At 39.6% G+C, this 16,764-nt stretch overlaps 1 protein-coding gene across 3 annotated transcripts in view; it reads left to right on the forward strand.

The window, feature by feature from the left end:
- Positions 1-568: 568 nt before the first annotated feature.
- Positions 569-16,764, forward strand: part of NBN (nibrin) — a 56,995-nt gene continuing 40,799 nt past the window's right edge. Inside the window, exons 1-6 of one of the 3 annotated variants that reach the window (XM_043483187.1) lie at positions 634-763; positions 1,378-1,570; positions 2,632-2,762; positions 7,064-7,212; positions 7,952-8,111; positions 10,526-10,629. In XM_043483187.1, coding sequence (XP_043339122.1) covers positions 7,139-7,212; positions 7,952-8,111; positions 10,526-10,629 — 338 coding nt within the window. In that variant the 5' untranslated portion in view covers positions 634-763; positions 1,378-1,570; positions 2,632-2,762; positions 7,064-7,138. Of the gene's footprint in view, positions 764-856; positions 1,571-2,631; positions 2,763-7,063; positions 7,213-7,951; positions 8,112-10,525; positions 10,630-16,764 lie in introns of those variants that run through there. The other 2 variants (XM_043483185.1, XM_043483186.1) reach the window with 2 other exon arrangements.

Raw genomic sequence — 16,764 nt, forward strand, 5'->3', positions numbered from 1 at the left:
ATCAAGACACACTGGTTGATTCCTGGGTTGGAAAGATCCTTTGGAGTAGGAAATGTCAACCCACTCCAATATTCTTGCCTGGAAAATTCCATGGATAGAGGAACCTGGAGGGCTACATACAGTTCATGGGGTTGCAAAGAGTTGAATGGGACTGAGCATCAAGCCATGAACATGAGCAGAAGAAAGAACAACATTAAGAAGCAGACAAGTTAGGAGAAGTTGACTCGTGCTTGAAGAAGAGTAAAAATAATGAGTTTATTTTGGGTGAAATTCTTATATTCACCATAATGACCATCATCATTAGGATCCGTATCAAGGAGTGACTGCAACTTAAGAAATTGCAAAAGTAGGGAACTACATAACTGGTCACCACGTTAATATCTTTAATTAGAAAGTCTCTTGGGATGGCTTTGAAACTGATTTTTAAAGTAACTTACATTCACAAGCAGGAAAAAAAAAAATCGATAATCGTGTGGATTCCCTGAAGACCTTAAAATGGGATCCTAGACAGCACGTTTAGCTACAGAGCGGCCATTCCTTTCCTAACCACCGGGTGGCAACCAAGTGCCAATGTCACTCTCTTGTCTGTCCCTACCCTTTCCTAGGCGGGCGCGGCTTCCGGCTCTCCGGGCTTCCGGAGCGCGCACGTCACAGTCTCCGCCGCGCCCGCCTGTTAGCAGTGGTTCAGCTGCCGAACGTTGGCCGGACTCTGGGGGACCTAGCCCCATGTGGAAGCTGGTCCCGGCCGCGGGCCCTGCCCGAGGTAAGGACAAAAGGTGGAAACGCGGGGGCCCGATTTCTCGAGAGCAGCTGCGGCGGGCGAGGGGTTTGCGGAGCGCACTTCCGGTCCGTCGTCGCCTCTTCCGCCGCCTTCCCGCGCTGCCTCCGGTCGCGCGCTGAGAGGTGGCGGGAACCGGTGCGAAGACTGCGTGAGGGCCCGCGCGGTCTTCTAGGCGGGGGCTGCGGTGCTTGCGAACCGGGCTTTGGCCTGGCGGGTGGGATAGGCGTGGGACGCTGGGCCGCTCAGTGACCTCCCGGGTCCTTTCAGTCAGGTCGGCCAGCCCCACCTGGCGGGCCCGGCTCGCAGCCGTGTTTCGATGATGCGCTCCATTGAGCCTTGGCCGGGTACCCTGTTGTGACAGCTCGTGTTTTCAAGCTTTTGAGGAAACGCTCAGAATACATTGACAGAGGCTCCAGGACCTTGGCGAGCACGTCGTTTATTTTTGTTGGGAGCCACGGAGATGACTTGTGTCAATGGCAGCAACGGGAAAACAGTTTCAGTTTTGTTTCCAAGCTTTTTTTTTTTTTTTTAACCTTTTGGTCATCAGAACAACAGAAAGTTTTTTGCTTTTGTTTTTTCCTCTTTTGCATTTCTAGCAAGGAAGATGGAAATTGCATGTAAATTGGTTGCCTAGAACGTGTAAGCACTTAATTAGTTGGTAGCTAAGCGGGTGTAGCCTATGATTGGTCTAGCCCTCAGGAAGTTTACATTGTGATTGAAAAAAAAAGATCTCTGTAGAAGCTAAATGGACCGGCAGTGTAAGGCCGTATGGAGAGGCCCAAACGAACGGTAAGGAAAATAAAGCCTGTAATAATACTGTAAGTAATATTACAAAGACTCAAAGATGAGGCGCTTTGTGGATTTGGAGCATTGCAGAGATAGGACATAAACTGTGATGGACAAGTTTCCAGGAACATTTGTAGCTTGTGGCTGGCTTTTTGAGTTCGCGTAAGGAAAATGCCCCTAGTGCCAATGGGTAGCATTTTTACCTTTCAGAGGATCTTGAACTCTTTTCAGAATGTAGTGGAAGCTATGGGGTGCCATCCTTCTAGGGAAGGTGTGACTAAAGCAACCGCAAAAGTTTTTTGTTGAGACTCCACTCTAGGTTAAAAATCTGTTTGACAAAGTATAATCCAAGTCTGGTCAGGGCTTACCTGGACTCTTTTCTACTTGTCTAATTTAACTGCTCTAATTACCCTACCACTCCAGTGGTCCCAGACTAAACTCTGCTAGTCTTCAACATATATGCCGTTCCACCAAAAATTTGTGATTTACAAAATTTTTTAATAACCCTGTCCCATTGTTCTAAAAGTTACCTTTAACGTAAAAAAAATACCCCAAATTATGCACTTGAACCTGGTTTGGAGTTTTCTTGCAGTGATCTATATTATTTACTGTTCATGCGATACCATACTTTTTAACTGCTCTCACTTTGTGGGATATTTTGCCACCTGGTAGAGAAAGTTCCCCTAATAATTACATTTTTCTTGACAGTTTTTCACATTATATTTTTCTGATGAAATTTTGAATTTGTTTATCAAGCGCCAAACAGTATTTTGATTTTGTTTGGTGATGCATTAAATGTTAATTTAATTTAAATTAAAAGTTAATTTGGGCAAACACTGACAATTTTCAAAATTATTTTCTCTTTAGCAAAGTGGTAGAGCATTCTGTTTAGATTTGCCTCCTTCAGTGAAGCTTTAATAGAAAACATGTTTGATTTACATAAAGTTGGTTGTTAGCATTTAAATAGCAAAATAAAAATATTTAAATATTTGCCATACCTATGTCTAATTACATGTTTATGTTTATGTGTATCTGTAAATTTACTTTTTAAAAAAATCTCTTAGAACCATACAGACTTTTGACTGGTGTTGAGTACATCGTTGGAAGAAAAAACTGTGGCATTCTAATTGAAAATGATCAATCGATCAGTCGAAATCATGCTACATTAACCTCTAACTTTTCTGTAACCAACCTGGTAAGTCACTATTTCGTTTGCTGACAGTAAGGGAATTGAAGTCACAAAAGATTACCTTGGTGTATATGTAAGAGAGAGTTTTGGAGACTTTTCATTTTATAGAACTGTTTTCTTTAAATGTTAGCAAAATTAAATATGTTTTTGCAGTGGTACTGGTGTTATTTGTTTATTTTGAGGTTTGAAGTTTCTATTTCAGTATTTTACTGTTTGCGTTAGTGACTGAGAAACTCAAATGAAGTAGACCATATGTATATTTACTTGAACATTTACTGAGTGATTTTTGTTGTTGTCATTGTTAAGTTGCTAAGTCATGTCTGACTCTTTGCAACCGCATAGACTGCAGCATGCCATCCTCCCCTGTCTTTCACTGCCTCACAGAGTTTGCTCAAATTCATGTCCATTGACTCAGTGATGCTATCTAACCATATCATCTTCTCCCATCCCCTTCTCCTTTCCTTTCCATCTTTCCCAGCATCAGGGTCTTTTCCAGTGAGTTAGCTCTTCACATCAGGTGGCCAAAGTATTGCAGTTTCAGCATCAGTCCTTCCAATGAATATTCAGGATTGATTTCCTTTCAGGTTGACTGGTTTGATTTTGCAGTCCAAGGAACTCACAAGAATCTTCTCCAGCACTATAATTCAAAAGTATCAATTCTTTGGTGCTCAGCCTTCTTTAGGGTCCAACCCTCCCATCCCTACATTACTACTAGAGAAACTGTAGCTTTGACTATGTAGACCTTTGTCGGCAAAGTGATGTCTCTGCTTTGCAATAATACACTGCCTAGTTCTGTCATACCTTTCCTTCCAAGGAGCAAGCGTCTTTTAATTTCATGGCTGCAGTCAACATCCACAGTGCTTTTGGAGCCTAAGAAAATAAAGTCTGTCACTGCTTCCACTTTTTCTCCATTTGCCATGAAAGGATGGGTTTGGATGCCTTGATCTTATATTTTTGAATGTTGAGTTCCAAGCCAGCTTTCTCACTCTCCTCTTTCACCCTCATCAAGAGGCTCTTTCGTTCCTCTTTGCTTTCTACCATTAGAGTGGTATCATCTGCATATCTGAGGTTGTTAATATTTCTCCTGGCAATCTTGATTCCAGCTTGTGATTCATCCAGCTTGACATTTTGCATGATGTATTCTGCATGGAAGTTAAATAAGCAGGGTGACAGTATACAGCCTTGTACTCCTTTCCCACTTTTGAACCAGTCAGTTGTTCGTATCTGGTTCTAATGTCTGGTTGTTTTTTGAAACACATACAGATTTCTCAGGAGATAGGTAAGGTGATCTGGTATTCCCATCTCTTTAACAGTTTCCACAGTTTGTTGTGATCCACATAGTCAAAGGCTTTAGCATAATCAATGAAACAAAAGTAGATGTTTTCCTGGAATTCCTTTGCTTTCTCTATGATCCAGTGAATGTTGGCAGTTTGATCTCTGGTTCTTCTGCCTTTTCTAAACCCAGCTTGTACATCTGGGAAGTTCTTGGTTCTTGTACTGCTGAAGCCTAACTTGAAGGATTTTGACCTTGACCTTACTAGCATTTGAAATGCGCACAATTGCATGTTTGAACATTCTTTGGCATTGCCCTTGTTTGAGATTGGAGTGACAACTGACCTTTCCCAGTCTTGTGGCCACTGCTGAGTTCTGCAGATCTGCTGTCATATTGTGTGCAGCACTTTAAAAGCATCATCATTTAGGTTTTTAAATAACTCAGCTGAAATTCCCTTACCTCCACTATCTTTGTTTGTAGTAGTGCTTCCTAAGGCCTGCTAGACTTCACATTCCAGGATGTCTGGCTGTAGGTGAATGATCACACCACTCTGGTTATCCAGATCATTGAAACCTTTTTTGTATAGTTTTGTGTATTCTTGCCGTCTCTTAAAATCTTCTACTTCTGTTAGGTCCTTAGCATTTCTTCCCTTTATCATGCTCATCTTTGCATGAAATGTTACTTTGATATCTCCAGTTTTCTTGAAGAGATCTCTAGTCTTTCCCATTCTTTTGTTTTCCTCTATTTCTTTGCATTGTTCATTTAAGAAGGCCTTCTTATCTCTCCTTGCTGTTTTCTAAAACTCTGCATACAGTTTGGTATATCATTCCCTTTCTCCCTTGCCTTTCACTCCTCTTCTTTGCTCAGTTATTTGTAAGGCCTCCTCAGACACCCACTTTGCCTTCTTGCATTTCTTTTTCTTTGGGATGGTTTTGGTTGCTGCCTCCTGTACACTGTTACGAACTTCTGTCCTTAGTTCTTCAAGCACTCCGTCTACCAGATCTAATCCCTGAATCTATTCATCTCTTTCACTGTATAATCATAAGGAATTTGATTCAGGTCACACCTGAATGGCCTAGTGGTTTTCCCTACTTTCTTCAATTTAAGGCTGAATTTTGCAGAAAGGAGCTCATGATCTGAGCCACAGTAAACTCCAGGTCTTAATTTTTGCTGACTGTATAAATCTCCATCTTCGGCTGCAAAGAATATGATCAGTCCATTTTGGTATTAACCATCTGGTGATGTCCATGTGTAGAGTCGTCTCTTGTGTTGGAAAAGGGTGCTTGGTATAACCAATGTGTTCTCTTGGCAAAACTCTGTTAGCCTTTGCCCTGCTTCATTTTGTACTACAAGACCAAATTTGCCTGTTGCCCCAGGTATCTCTGGACTTCCTATTTTGCATTCCACTCCCCTGTTATGAAAAGGACATCTGTTTTTGGTGTTAGTCCTAGAAGATCTTGTCGGTCTTCATAAGACCGGTCAGCTTCAGCTTCGTTGGCATCAGTGGTTGGGGCATAGACTTGGATTACTGTGATGCTGAATGGTTTTCCTTGGAAACAAACGGAGGTCATTCTTTCATTTTTGAGATTGCACCCAAGTACTGCATTTCAGTCTTTTGTTGACTATGATGGCTACTCCATTTTTTCTAAGGGATTCTTGCCCACAGTAGTCGATATATTGGTCATCTGAATTAAATTTGCCCATTCCCGTCCATTTTAGTTCACTTATTCCAAAGATGTCAATGTTCACTCTTGCCATCTCCAGCTTAACCACTTCTACTTTACCATGATTCATGGGCCTAACATTCCAGGGTCCTATGCAATATTGTTCTTTACAGCGTTGGACTTGACTTCCTCCACCAGACACATCCACAACTGAGCATCGTTTCTGCTTTGACCCAGCTGCCTCATTCTTTCTGGAGCTGTTAATAATTGCCCTCCTCTCTTCCCCAGTAGCATGTTGAACACCTTCCAACTTAGGGGGCTCATCTTCTCGGTCATATCTTTTGCCTTTTTCATGCCGTCCCTGGGTTCTTGTGGCAAGAATACTGGAGTCGTTGCCGTTTCCTCCCCCTCGGTATGTAAGCACTCACATGTTGAATGCTTACTGTGTGTCAGCACTGTGCTGGAGCGTGGGAACAGAGCAGTGGGTGGACTCGTGACTCCTCCTTTAAAGAGTCACATAGCCATATGAACACTTGTGTTTGCCGTGTATCTTAGGTTTTCAGAAGGAGAATGATTTGCTTTACTATCCCTAGTAAACAGCTGGTATATATGCCCCACAGCTCCTTTGAATGACTGAGTTTGTTTTGGTGTGTTGGTTGATTTAATTATAAAGGTGGACTTATAATTAAACAAACCAAAACGCATATGTAATTAAGCCAGCCAAAACAACATCTATCTCTATCTATCTATCTATCTATAAGAGGTGTGCTCATGGTAATGCTGGTGGTAATGATGAAAGAAAAACCACTATTTTGAGGTAAGATTGTATCAGCAGCAAACATTGAATCTGTTCAGTAATGTTTAGGTTTTGTGTCTGTATTCTTTTAGATTAAAAAAAGCATTATTGTTAAAAATCCTAAAGAAAAAGTAGAATTGTTACTTCAAGTTAAACACTCTGGCCTTTTCTCATTGGACTGATTTTTTTTTCTATGTGATTTTGATAATATTAAAAAAAAAAACAAAAACCTTAGGAATGAAACTGTCATGTTATATATGAAACAATTTGTACAAAGGCAAATAGTCCTCACATTGAGAGGTCAGGAAAATCTCCACTGACTTAGCAAAAATAAAGAAAATATATGTTCTAAGAGGAATGATTCTGAAATTAAGACATTTTTCTCTTAATTGCTAGTTGAGTAATCATTCTTTGCATGCAACCAAAACAATAACTGTATTGTGTACTGTGTTGGGAGGTTAACCGCCCATCGCCTATTCCAAAAGTTATCAACCTTTTCTTTTGAAACCTTTTCCCTTAGGAACAGTATTTATGGAGTAGTAAGAGACTTTATTTATTGATTTTTTTTTTTTAGAGTCAAACAAATGAAATTCCTGTATTGACAATAAAAGATAATTCTAAGTATGGTACCTTTGTTAATGAGGAGAAAATGCAGAATGGTCTTTCTCAAATTTTGAAGTCAGGGGATAGAGTTACCTTCGGAGTGTTTGAAAGTAAATTCAGGTAAGAATTTTGAAATTGATATTAAAATGGACAACTTTATTTTGGACCAATCAAATTCTAAAGGAAAACGATATTTATAAATAATGAATTGGAGCTAGTCTATTTAGATCCTACTTAGCATAGTAGGATGGAGAAGGCAATGGCACCCCACTCCAGTGCTCTTGCCTGGAAAATCCCATGGATGGAGGAGCCTCGTGGGCTGCAGTCCATGGGGTCGCTAAGAGTCAGACACGACTGAGCGACTTCACTTTCACTTTTCACTTTCACGCACTGGAGAAGGAAATGGCAACCCACTCCAGTGTTCTTGCCTGGAGAACCTCAGGGACGGGGGAGCCTGGTGGGCTGCCGTCTGTGGGGTCGCACAGAGTCGGACACGACTGAAGCGACTTAGCAGCAGCAGCGGCATAATAGGATAGCAGTGAATTTTGCCTAGTAGTGAACTTTGCACTGTATGTGGTTAGTGCATTTTGTTAATCATACCTAACTGACCTAAAGTGAATGAGAATTTGAGTGGGCCCTGAGAATCTTGATGGGGCTACTTTTGATTGATTCTGCATAGGTCGAAGTGTAGTGTTAAGCTTTTGATCATTGATGTTTTTCTTAATTGCAACTTAAGACTGATAGTTTCGTTGGAACTAAGTTGAAACGTTTAGTGATACATAAAAATCAAAATAACAGTGTGTAATGTGAGCTTGAGTTTACTGTACAATAAACTCATATAACTTATTTTTATTTACAGAGTAGAGTATGAACCTTTGGTTGCATGCTCTTCTTGTTTAGATGTCTCTGGGAAAACTGCTCTAAGTCATGCCATATTGCAACTCGGAGGACTTACTGTAAACAATTGGACAGAGGAATGTACTCACCTTGTCATGGTATCAGTTAAAGTTACCATTAAAGTAAGTTCAGTGCATTGTTATTATGTTAAAGTAAGTTCTGTGAATTTAAGTTTTTTCATTTACCCACTATACAAAAATGTCTTAAAAGTCATTTACTTTAAAATTATCTGAACTGTTGGTTGTAGATATGTATATGCCAAACAACTCCATACCTACCGTATAGGCTAAGAATGGTTTTTCAGAAACATTGTTTATTATCTACCGCAAGCAAAAAGCACATGAAATTATATTTCAAATTTTGATTTAGCATTTAAATGATTTATGTAATCCTTTCACCAAGAAATGTTTTCAGTCTAAAAGCAAAGCATTTAGAGGTTAACTGCCCATCTTCAAAGTAAGAAGTCTATGTCTTTTCTTCCTCTAGTCTCTGATATATCTCACTGTTTCATGCTCTTTTGTTTAATTTTTATTTGGCTTTAGGCCCTAATGACAAAAACTTTTTTAAAATAGTTTAATATTACCTTAATGTATTGTCACAGTCTAGAGATATATAGATATATGCCTTTAGAAGATGCTATTTGTTAAAATAGTGGTATATTTTGGTATGTTTTCAGATTTTGCATCTTCATTAGATTTGGTTAATCCAAAGCTAATTGAAGAATGACTTTGGGAGGTGATTCGTCTCCTTTCAACAGTTTGTCTGTAGATAATCTGAGATTGTTTTAGGCTTTTATCTATGGTGAAAAGCAGCAAATATTTAGATTCCTTTATTAGATGATAAAATCCTTTGCCATATAATTAATTAAATTAGAATATGTGTGTTATAGCTAAATAGGTGTCATAGAGAAAGAAAGGTTTGCTGTTCAGATTGAACCTCATGTTAAACTTGTGTCTTGGTGGGGTTTTCTCTGATCAGAAATTGTCATCTTTGTAAGTTTATGAAATTGATATATAAATTCAACAGAATGATTAGCTTCTTGAGTACTAATTTATGCTAATAAACCCAGATAATAGATTCATAATTCAGAATGTCCATTTATTAATTTACAGTAGAGATACGCCTTTATAGTGACCAGAATGTTTACATATGGCTCCAGCTTAGTCCCCTTAAAGATACCAAGGTCCCTGAAAAATGAAATAGGTAATCACGCCCTTGCTTGGTGAATATAAAGTAAGAGCAAAGTCAGTTAGGTGGTCTTGAAAGAAAAGGGAACGTAAACATTCAGTTCAGCTTTTATTTTCTAAAGAGGAAACTGAGGCTTGGAGCAATTAAATCCTTTGCCCAAGATCACATGTATTGGAGCTTACTCAGTCCAGTGTTGAATTGCTCATTACTGCTTCATGCAGGAAGTCAATTATTTCATTTATATTTGTGGTTCATAACTTTCAGATTCCATTCTTGAGAGATACCCTGAATTGCTTGCTCACATTTAGGTAATTCCCCATGTTTATTAGAAACATACTTACAAGTTCTTTAGCTGGATTATTTCTTAGAATTATGCTGAATCTTCTTTATTTTCATTGCCAATCGTGATATTTTTTAATCTTTTTCAAACTGTGGATATAACTTATTTGAGGCTTACGGCTTAACTCACTCACCAGGTGAAGTTTCTTCTCTGCTCCAGCTGTGTACACTGTTATTCCTTTATTTACTTTCTTAAAAAGACTGTCCCATAGTTATTAATACAGTCAGTTTGAAAGGCAGTTAGGCTGAGAGCTCTCATGTTTATCTCTTGGTGCTGTCTTCTCAAGGCAGGCGTTACATTTCCTTAATTCTAAGATACATATTTTAATGTTTTTGTAATTGACATTTCAAAATTGACTTGTATTTTGTTATGTTGTTTGGCCCTGCCTCCAGCAGTTTTTACATCAACACTGTAATTTGTGACTTTTTTCCCACCTTTAATAGTGATGGTTTATTGATACTTGAATTAGCCTATATGTTATGTTTGTTTGTTATTTCACAGGTCTCACTGCTTTTTTAGCATATAGGCCTTTGTTTTGTGGGGGTCTAACTTACATGAATTTCAGTTACCACAGTTTATTTTTAATTTTTGTTTTATATTGGAATATAGTTGACTTCACAGTGCTGTGTTTCAGGGGCACAGCAGAGTGATTCAGTTATACACAGACATATACCTATTGTTTTTCAAATTCTTGTCCCATTTAGGTTACTACAGGTTATTGAGCAGCGCCCCTTGTGCTATACAGTAGGTTATCTATTTTCAATATAGCATTGTGTTTATGTCAGCCCCAAGCTCCCAGTCTATCCCCCTCATATATTGTAATTGGTAGCTTCTTATAATCAAGTGATTATATAGGGATATGTACACTAAAACTAAGCCATGACCCAAAATTGACTTCTGTTTTATAGATTGTGTCTCTGTTATAAATTTAAAGTGACACGAGGAAAACTAGAATTTTAAAAAAGCTAGGGTATGAGTATATGTATTCACATGTTTTCTTCTTTTCAGACAATATGTGCACTCATTTGTGGGCGTCCGATTGTAAAACCAGAATATTTTACTGAATTTCTTAAAGCAGTTCAGTCCAAGAAACAACCTCCAAAAATTGAAAGGTATATTGTGTATTTGAAATAACAAAATATGACATGCAAAATACGATTGCACTGGCTTGATTTAGGTTAACTCCCTCTTTATTGATTGTTTCAGGATATAATATTGCAGTTCAGCGTTATTAATGAAATTTTTTTGTTACTGTGTGCTGAAAGTTTACCAAGCAATTCTTTGTTGATTTTTCTTTATCTTGGTGAAACAGATGTGACATGTGTGCCAGTATTTAAAGAGAAACATTGAAGGATAGCAATGACCCCGAGGTAGGACCAGTGGGCACACACGCTGGTGCCGGGCATCGTGCACGCAGGGCACCTGGAATTGTGAGGCGCAGCAGCCTGTTACAGAGCCAAAATCAGGCTTACTGCCCTCTTTGAAAAATGAGGATAGTACTTGTACTGCTCCATGTTTTAAGTGTTTCGTGTTATTAGTATTTTTTATCTAGTGGTATACACCAAGGCTGAACTTACTGAATTGTAATAGGTGCTTATTAAAAGAAATGTAACTGATTGCAATATTTGGAAAGACTCATAATAGCTTTCTTATTTATGTAATTTTTTTGGATGCTATGCTAAATTTGTGAACCCCTGGACTAAGGAACTGTCTACTATATCTATTGCATTAGTCACGTCTGCAGTAACATAAACGGTGATTTAGGAAGAAGATACTTGTAATTTTTCTTTTTAGATTGCATGGTTAGAATACTGGACACTATAAAATGGGTGAGTGTTTTTAGTCAACATAAGAACATGCTTAAAATGTATGTCAGTAGCTTATAGTCTAAATGACATAACAGGTTTGAGGAAGTTTTAAAAAAATCTAAAATTCTATGCAAATTAAGTATTTAACTACAAATTTAAATTAAGTATTAACTGAGTTCAGTTCAGTTCAGTCGCTCAGTCGTGTCCGAAACTTTGAGACCCCATGGACTGCAGCACACCAGCCTCCCTGTCTGCCACCAGCTGCCGGAGTTTACTCAAACTCATGCCCATTGAGTTGGCGATGCCATCCAACCATCTCAACCTCTGTCGTCCCCTTCTCCTCCCATCTTCAATCTTTCCCAACATCAGAGTCTTTTCTAATGAGTCCATTCTTCGCATCAGTTGGCCAAAGTATTGGAGTTTCAGCTTCAACATCAGTCCTTTCAATGACTATTCAGGACTGATGTCCTTTAGGATGGACAGGTTGGATCTCCTTGCAGTCCAAGGGACTCTCAAGAATCTTCTCCAACACCACAGTTGGAGTTGTTCTTCAGCCCCCAGCTTTCTGTATAGTCCAGCTCTCACATCCATACATGACTACTGGAAAAACCACAGCTTTGAGTAGACAGACCTTAGTTGACGAAGTAATGTCTCTGCTTTTTAATATGCTGTCTAGGTTGGTCATAACTTGAATCCTTCCAAGGAATAAGTGTCTTTTGATTTCATGGCTGCAGTCACCATCTGCAGTGATTTTGGAGCCCCCAAAAATAAAGTCAGCCACTGTTTCCCCATCCATCTGCCATGAAGTGATGGGACCGGATGCCATGATCTTAGTTTTCTGAATGTTTAGCTTTAAGCCAACTTTTTCACTCTCCTCTTTAACTTTCATCAAGAGGCTCTTTACTTCTTCTTCACTTTCTGCCGTAAGGGTGGTATCATCTGCATATCTGAGGTTATTGATATTTCTCCCGGCAATCTTGATTCTAGCTGGTGCTTCCTCTAGCCCAGCAATTCTCATGATGTACTCTACATATAACTTAAATAAGTAAAATAAAAGTTAAAAAAGTTAAATAAGCACGGTGACAGTATATAGCCTTGACTTACTGCATTTTCTGTTTTTGGAACCAGTCTGTTGTTCCATGTCCAGTTCTAACTGTTGCTTTCTCAGCTGCATGCAGATTTCTCAAGAGGCAGGTCAGGTGGTCTGGTATTCCCATCTCTTTAAGAATTTTCCACATTTGTGGTGATCCACACAGTCAGAGGCTTTGGCATAGTCAATAAAGCAGAAGTGGATTTTTTCTGGAACTCTCTTGCTTTTTCGATGATCCAGTGAGTGTTGGCAATTTGATCTCTGGTTCCTCTGCCTTTTCTAAAACCAGCTTGAACATCTGGAAGTTCACAGTTCACATATTGCTTAAGCCTGGCTTGGCGAATTTTGAACATTACTAGCATGTGAGATGAGTGCAATTGTGTGGTAGTTGAAGCATTCTTTGGGATTGCCTTTCTTTGGGATTGGAATGAAAACTGACCTTTTCCAGTCCTGTGGCCAGTGCTGAGTTTTCCATATTTGCTGACATATTGAGTACAGTACTTTCACAACATCATCTTTTAGGATTTGAAGTAGCTCAACTGGAATTTCATCACCTCCACTAGCTTTGTTTGTAATGATGCTTCCTGAGGCCCACTTGACTTCGCATTCCAGGATGTCTGGCTCTAGGTGAGTGATCACACCATCGTGATTATCTGGGTCGTGAAGATCTTTTTTGTATAGTACTTCTGTGTATTCTTGCCACTACTACTTCTTTTTTTTTTTTTTTGGCCACTTCTTCTTAATATCGTCTGCTTCTGTTAGGTCCATACCATTTCTGTCCTTTATTGAGCCCATCTTTGCATGAAATGTTCCCTTGGTATCTCTAATTTTCTTGAAGAGATCTCTAGTCTTTCCTGTTCTATTGTTTTCCTCTTATTTATTTGCACTGATCACTGAGGAAGGCTTTCTTATCTCTCCCTGCTATTCTTTGGAACTCTGCACTGAAATGGGTATATCTTTCCTTTTCTCCTTTGCTTTTCGCCTCTCTTCTTTTCACAGCTATTTGTAAGGCCTCCTCAGACAGCCGTTTTGCCTTTTTGCATTTCTTTTTCTTGGGGATGGTCTTAATCCCTGCCTCCTGTACAATGTCACGAACCTCCATCCATAATTCATAAGGCACTCTGTCTATCAGATCTAGTCCCTTAAATCTATTTCTTACTTCCACTGTATAACCGTAAGGGATTTGATTTAGGTCATACCTGAATGGTCTAGTGGTTTTCCCCACTTTCTTCAATTTAAGTCTGAATTTGGCAATAAGGAGTTTATAATCTGAGCCATAGTCAGCTCCCAGTTTTTTTTTTTTTTTGCTGACTGTATAGAGCTTCTCCATCTTTGGCTGCAAAAAATATAATCAATTCTGATTTCTGTGTTGACCACCTGGTGATGTCCATGTGTGGAGTCTTCTCTTGTGTTGTTGGAAGAGGGTGTTTGCTATGGCCAGTGCGTTCTCTTGGCAGAACTCTATTAGCCTTTGCCCTGCTTCGTTCTGTACTCCCAAGACCAAATTTGCCTGTTGCTCCAGGTATCTCTGGAGTTCTAGTTTTGCATTCTAGTCCCCTATAATGAAAAGGACACTTTTTTTTTTGCGTATTAGTTCTAGAAGGTCTTGTAGGTCTTCATAGAACCGTTCAACTTCAACTTCTTCAGCATTACTGGTTGGGGCATAGACTTGTATTACTGTGATATTGAATGGTTTGCCTTGGAAACGAACAGAGATCATTCTGTCGTTTTTGAGATTGCATCCAAGTACTGCATCTTGGACTCTCTTGTTGTCTATGATGGCTGCTCCATTTCTTCTAAGGGATTCTTGCCCACAGTAGTACATATAATGGTCATCTGAGTTAAACTCACCCATTCCAGTCCATTTTAGTTCACTGATTCCTAGAATGTCTATGTTCACTCTTGCCATCTCCTGTTTGACAACTTCCAATTTGCCTTGATTCATGGACCTAACAGTCCAGGTTCCTATGCAATATTGCTCTTTACAGCATCCGACCTTGCTTCTATCACCAGTCACATCCACAACTGGGTGTTGTTTTTGCTTTGGCTCCGTCTCTTCATTCTTTCTGGAGTTATTTCTCCACTGCTCTCCAGTAGCATATAGGGCACCTACCTACCTGGGGAGTTCATCTTTCAGTGTCCTGTCTTTTTGTCTTTTCATACAGTTCATGGGGTTCTCAAGGCAAGAATACTGAAGTGATTTGCCATTCCCTTTTGCAGTGGACCACATTTTGTCAGAACTCTCCACCATGACCCGTCTGTCTTGGGTGGCCCTACACAGCATGGCTCATAGTTTCATTGAGCTGTGGTCGATGTGATCAGATTGGTTAGTTTTCTGTGATTGTGGTTTACTCATGCTAATTATTTTATTACCAATTTTAAAATATTGTTTTTGTTGCTTAGTCACTCAGTCGTGTCTGACTCTTTGTGACGCCATGGACTGCAGCACGCCAGGCCTCCCTGTCCATCACCAACTCCCAGAGCTTACCCAAACTCATGTCCATTGAGTCGGTGATGCCATCCAACCATCTCATCCTCTGTCGCCCCCTTCTACTCCTGCCCTCAATCTTTCCCAACATCAGGGTCTTTTCCAACGAGTCAGCTCTTCAGACATGGTGGCCAAAGTATTGGAGCTTCAGTATCAGTGCTTCCAGTGAATATTCAGAATTTGATTTCCTCTAGGACTGACTAGTTTGATCTCCTTGCTCTTCAAGGGACTTTGAAGAGTTTCCCTAGTACCACAATTCTGGTACTAGATATTTTCAGTTCTGCAGTGCTCAAGTCTTTTTTATGGTCCAACTTTCAAACCTGTATGTGACTACTGGAAAAGTCATAGCTTTGACTATATGGACCTTTGCCAACAAAGTGACATCTCTGCTTTTTAACATGCTGTCTAGGTTTGTCACAGTTTTTCTTCCAAGGAGCAAGCATCTTTTGATTTTATGGCTGCCTTCACTGCAGTGATTTTGGAGCCCAAGAAAATAAAATCTGTCACTGCTTCCACTTTTTTTTCATTTGCCACGCAGTGTTGGGACTAGACTCCATGATCTTCATTTTTTGAATGTTGAATTTTAAGCCAGCTCTTTCACTCTCCTCTTCACTTTCATTAAGAGGCTCTTTAGTTCCCTTTTGCTTTCTACCATTAGGATGGTATCATCTGCTTATCTGAGGCTGTGGATATTTCTCCTAGCAATCTTTATTACAGCTTGTGTTTCATCCCGCCTGGCATTTCATATGATGCATTCTGCGTATAAGTTAAATAAGCAGGGTGACAATATACAGCCTTGTCATACTCATTTTCCTGTTTGGAACCAGTCCGTTGCTCCATGTCTGATTCTAACTGTTGCTTCTTGACCTGCATATAGTTTCTCAGGAGGCAGGTCAGGTGATCTGGTATTCCCATCTCTTTAAGAATTTTCCACAATTTGTTGTGATCCACACAGTCAAAAGCTTTAGTGTAGTCTCCCTTTCTCCTTTAATATATATATGTGTATATGTATATAAATGTATATAAAATACTACTAGCTATTTTAAACTAATTTGCCCAGTGCAGATATTTTTAGGAACTATTTATACCTGATAATATGTATCTGCTTTTAAAAGCAACTGAACATCAGATTTTCTCTTTGTTTTCAGTTTTCACTTGGGAGGTTTCATGTATTTTATTATCTGGTTAACAGATAATATGCTTTCCTCTAGAACAGAATCATCATATTTTATTTATTTTTCGGCCATACCAAGTGGCTTGCAGGTTTGAACCCAGGCCCTCAGCAGTGAAAGCATGGAGTCCTAACCACTGGACCACCAGAGAATTCCTGAGATTTTAAAATAGATGATTCTTAACCTTTTTTGAGTCCTAGATCCCTGGGAGAACTTGAAAGCTGATCTCTCCTCTAGAAACTTCACTTACTACCAACTTGAAAGTGAAAGTTGCTCAGTCCTGTCCGACTCTTTGCGACTCCATAGACATAGTCCATGGAATTTTCCAGGCCAGAATACTGGAGTGGGTAGCTTTTCCCTTCTCCAGGGGATCTTCCCAACCCAGGAATCGAACCCAGGTCTCCCACATTGCAGGCAGATTCTACCAGCTGAGTCACAAAGGAAGCCCAAGAATACTGGAGGGGGTAGCCTATCCCTTCTCCAGAGCATCTTCCTGACCCAGGAATCAATGTGGGGTCTTCTGCATTGCAGGTGAATTCTTTACCAGCTGAGCTGTCAGGGAAGCCCAACTTCCTAGTGCCTATTATGAGCCTCCGTAGAAAAGTCAGTAAATCCTGTAAATAATGACTCGTTACAGCTAATAAACCATTTTAATTCTAGATTACTTAGGAATGGAGGCATCTGATAAG

The sequence above is a fragment of the Cervus canadensis genome, chromosome 12, assembly GCF_019320065.1.
Source record: "Cervus canadensis isolate Bull #8, Minnesota chromosome 12, ASM1932006v1, whole genome shotgun sequence".
Taxonomy (NCBI): Eukaryota; Metazoa; Chordata; class Mammalia; order Artiodactyla; family Cervidae; genus Cervus; species Cervus canadensis.